Source organism: Pleuronectes platessa, chromosome 16 (assembly GCF_947347685.1).
Source record: "Pleuronectes platessa chromosome 16, fPlePla1.1, whole genome shotgun sequence".
Lineage (NCBI taxonomy): Eukaryota > Metazoa > Chordata > Actinopteri > Pleuronectiformes > Pleuronectidae > Pleuronectes > Pleuronectes platessa.
This window is the reverse complement of record NC_070641.1, coordinates 23,323,657-23,328,097: the sequence shown is the minus strand read 5'-3', so window position 1 is coordinate 23,328,097 and position 4,441 is coordinate 23,323,657. Positions and strand designations below refer to the sequence as shown.

At 48.0% G+C, this 4,441-nt stretch overlaps 1 protein-coding gene across 1 annotated transcript; it reads left to right on the top strand.

The window, feature by feature from the left end:
- On the top strand, positions 1 to 4,441 carry rad23aa (RAD23 homolog A, nucleotide excision repair protein a). The gene is made up of 9 exons (XM_053442597.1): positions 1 to 241; positions 1,077 to 1,238; positions 1,654 to 1,850; positions 2,327 to 2,370; positions 3,048 to 3,175; positions 3,370 to 3,457; positions 3,678 to 3,808; positions 3,928 to 4,089; positions 4,182 to 4,441. The coding sequence occupies exons 1-9, from the start codon at positions 176 to 178 to the stop codon at positions 4,293 to 4,295; spliced, it is 1,092 nt and encodes a 363-aa protein (XP_053298572.1). The 5' UTR covers positions 1 to 175; the 3' UTR covers positions 4,296 to 4,441.

Sequence of the window (4,441 nt, the reverse complement as noted above, 5' to 3'; positions counted from 1 at the left end):
TTCTCGCCTCAACAGCAACTTGTCACCAAAGATGGCGATTTGCTGAGTGCTCATGGATGTACACATTTCTCGGCTAGTTGCGATCTCACCCGAAACAACGAGCTCCCAGAGGAACTAGCCGCCCGGCGAGGTCCCGCGTGTCCCCCCCCGGAGGGAAGCCCACCCTGCCGCCGCCATGCAGATCACCCTGAAGACCCTGCAGCAGCAGACGATCCAGATCGAGATAGACCCCGAGCAAACGGTGAGCGGCTACACAGCTAGCGTGCTAACTGTAGCTAACAATGCTAGCTGCGGAATCTGGTGCTTTTTTTTGTTTTAACTTGTCGCGGTGACTCCGCAGTTTCGCTCGGTGTCGAAAAACAAAGAACAACGCGTGCGCAGGGGAGTCGACGTGTTAGCCTTTAGCTTCAGGCTCACAGAATTAAGAAAAACACACGAAAATAAGACGAAACACACCGCGAAACCCTCACTTACTAGCATACATTAGCATGCTAGCTAGCCTGCTAACAAAGTCATCGCGACAGACGCATTCTTCGTCGGTTCCGGTTCGTGTCGCGGTTGTTTTTCCTGCTTCGACTCCTCGGCGACAACCGACGAGTGAACGGATGCGCCGCAGCCACTTTTATACGCGGAATCGAACCTGCCCACCTGGCTAATGCTAACGCGCACAACAATTACGCTTAGCATTGTGTGGGGAGAAGCTAGCTAAGTTTGTTAGCATGCTCACACACTTGTCCTGCAGCTAGCGAAGGCAAACATTGAATAAAATGTAAAGTTTTGTTGGTCCGTGTGTTGCTGACACGTTGTTTGTATCCCACGTTGTGAAGATTGTGCATTTTTGTTGTGTACTCTACACATTAAAGTACATGATGTGTGTACTACTGTGTCATGCTGTGTGACACTGTACAGCACAGTCATGACACTGTCAGGGATCCGTCCAGACAGGTTACATGCACTTCCACATTAATGCAGAATCTGTTAGTTCAAACAAGAGAAGATGAAAACAGGCTGGATTATTAATATATAAATCATGATGTTTGTTTAACAGTGTGATTCCTCCTCCTCCTCTTCATCAGGTGAAGGCGTTGAAAGAGAAGATAGAAGCAGAAAGAGGTAAAGACAACTTCCCCGTGTCCGGCCAGAAGCTGATCTACGCCGGGAAGATCCTGCAGGACGACACGCCCATCAAGGACTACAAGATCGATGAGAAGAACTTTGTGGTGGTGATGGTGTCCAAGGTGAGAGCGGGTCAGACGTACACACGAGTGAAAACGGGGTTTAATCCCCAAGTCACAGATACTAAAATACCTCGGCCGTTTTCTACGGTGGCTGAGAGACCTCAACACATGTTAAAAGATATAGCACGTGCAAATTAATAAAACAACAATCAATTTGACGACAGAAACAAAGCTGCAAGTAGCGAAAACAACAATATGTTTTCCAGGAGAAGTTACACAAGTCTGCTGAAAACTTTCCTGTTATTTCCAACACATCTTTGTATTTGCATGTGTTGTGACTTGTGACAGCTCACGTGTCGACCAATTGTCGAAGTTGTTTTCTCATTTCACACGTGTTTTTCCTATTTGCATGTGTTAATTGCTCTTCACTATTAAGTTGTGAGTCTAACGACACCTTCCTCTGAACCGACTGAAGGCCAAGCCTGCAGCTGCCGCCTCGCCCCCGGCCTCAGAAGCTCCCAAGCCCCCCGTGCAGGACTCTGGCTCCACGTCAACAGCTGTGCCGGCCACAACCCCGGCCCCGGCGCCAACCCCAGCAGCTGCCCCCGCCCCCCCCGAGGAGGCCAAAGAGGAGCCAAGTGCTGCAGAGACAGAACCACAACAACCAGCCAGGTAGACGCCGTGGATCAAGTAATGTGGAAATCCCGGAGCTGCAGTAAAAGATTTGAGTAGTTGACTTATGAGAAGAAGAAAAGAGATTTTAATCTTAATCATAATTAAAAGTAGATCAAACTAAATATGTCGATAACTTATTCTATTTTGTAGAACAGATGTTCTCTATCTGTAATGTGCATCATGGTCTTTGATGGAGCAGTGAGTCATTATGAATTGTGGTTGTGCAGATGAATTTTAACAGAGCGTGAAACAATAGTGGTTGAAAGTATTTGTTGAACAGAAGAACATGAGTCATTCAAGGGTTTGGATCAAATCCAGTTATAGTCATTTTCTTTTATATTTAAGCTCAGCATTTTACAATTCAACCAGCAGTGATCTGGAGTAGATGTTGGTTTATTCTTCAGTTGTTGAACATTTCTTTTCCACAGACGCTCTGTGTAGTTTGTCTCATTCTTCACTTTCATGCTTTGCAGCTCCAGCGGTGGGAGCCAGGGCTTGGATGCTGCCTCAGCACTGGGTAGGTAACGGATGGGCCTGAGCCAGACTGACCTCATTCCCACGCACTCACACACAGCCTCAGTGCCAATTCCCTCAGTGTTGTTAAATGTAAATTGTACGATTTGAGACAATCAACAGTGTTATTGTTGTATTAATGTCACACCAGCACATTTCTTGTGTAAAAACCGAGGTTAATCTCGCTCTGCCACAAATTGTTCCTGCTGTGCGTCAGGGACTTTACAGGCTGCAGTGAAATACATACTGCTCCTATATTTAGGCTGTGACAAAAGTAAGCCATCTCTTATTGTGGTACAACAGAGTGGGGGGGGGGGTCCCATTTGTTCCACTTATAGATACTGTACATAGAAAATGTAACAGAAGGTGACTTGCTACTTTTGAAGTCCATATTTTATGTTGTACATTTGAAGATTGAGTTGTTCATACGTATAGAAAGATTTGTTCCACAGTTATTTAAATCCTGAAAACAGACTGAATAGTCGGTGCCTGTTGCATTATTAAAGAAATACTGTCTGAACGTCTGTGTTTAGAATCTGATTCTCATCCTGTTCAGCCTGAAAGCTTTCTCTCTAGGAGATTTTCTTTTTGCTCGTCAGCTACTTGAAGATGCTTCTTAGAGGAGGAACAGTTGTTGATGCATTCCTGACGCTGTGTTTGTGTGTCTGTGTGTGTTTTCAGTGACTGGGGCCGAGTACGAGGCGATGCTGACGGAGATCATGTCTATGGGCTATGAGAGGGAGCGAGTGGTGGCTGCACTACGGGCCAGTTTCAACAACCCCCACAGAGCTGTAGAATACCTCCTCACTGTACGTCACAGACACACACACACACACACACACACACACACACACACACACACACACACACACACACAAACATGAAATCATTCTTACCGTGCAGCTCTCTCCTTCTGCAAGTCTGGCTACTAATCACACTTGTTGGATGTTAGTGTTGTGTTTGTAAACGTGTGTGATTTATAGTTGTGTGGTTGTGTGTCCAGGGTATCCCCAGCAGCCCAGTCCAGGAGAGTAATCCCCCAGTGCCGGCCCCTGCATCTGGACCCACGGAAGCCCCGTCTCTAGCAGAGGGTGAGGAGTGAAGCTCAGTTTAATCAGAAGATATCTGCAGCTAAGCTCTGTGTGTGTGTCTGCTGTGTAAAAATAAACTCTGCTACTGGTGGGGTGTTAAGAACAGTAGTTCCTCCTCCCACTGTTCAGATATTAAGCTTGTATCTCATTCGAATGCCACGTTCTCTCCAGCGGTGGATCCAGAGCTTATTAAAGATGTTTTATTGTGTTTTTCCTCCAGGAGAAAATCCACTTGCATTCCTGCGGACCCAGCCCCAGTTTCAGCACATGAGACAGGCCATCCAGCAGAACCCTGCTCTGCTGCCTCAACTGCTGCAGCAGCTGGGAAGAGAAAACCCTCAACTCCTGCAGGTAACACACCCAAACCACCCCCCCCGAGGGATCCGACCACAAGGGAACGTGTCCCCTGTAAACACTCATGGTCGAATCCCACTTCCCTTTCACATCAATGTCATTTGTGTCTTCTGCAGCAAATCAGTCAATATCAGGAGCTGTTCATCCAGATGTTGAACGAGCCAGCGGGGGAGGGAGGAGACTCACCAGAGGTTGGAGAGATGGGGGCGGCGGGGGAGGAGGGCGCGCCTGTCAACTACATCCAGGTCACACCTCAGGAGAAGGAAGCCATCGAAAGGGTGAGTAGCAGAAGATTTAACTGTTATATTATCAGGTTTCGGGTGAAGAGCTCCATGTGGTTGAACCTGTCTCCTCCTGGTTTCCTCTCCAGTTAAAAGCGTTGGGTTTCCCCGAGCCGCTGGTGATCCAGGCCTTCTTCGCCTGCGAGAAGAACGAGAACCTGGCGGCCAACTTTCTCCTCAACCAGGGAATGGAGGATGACTGAACAGAGATCACTGCCTTCCTGCTCCTCCCTCTCCGAACCTCCTTCCCCTCTTCGGCTCATTATAAAGACCCCCCCCCCCCCCCCCCATTTTTTCTGTACAGCTACCAACCTACGCTCGGCCCACCAGGAGAGGAGGAGAGGGGGGA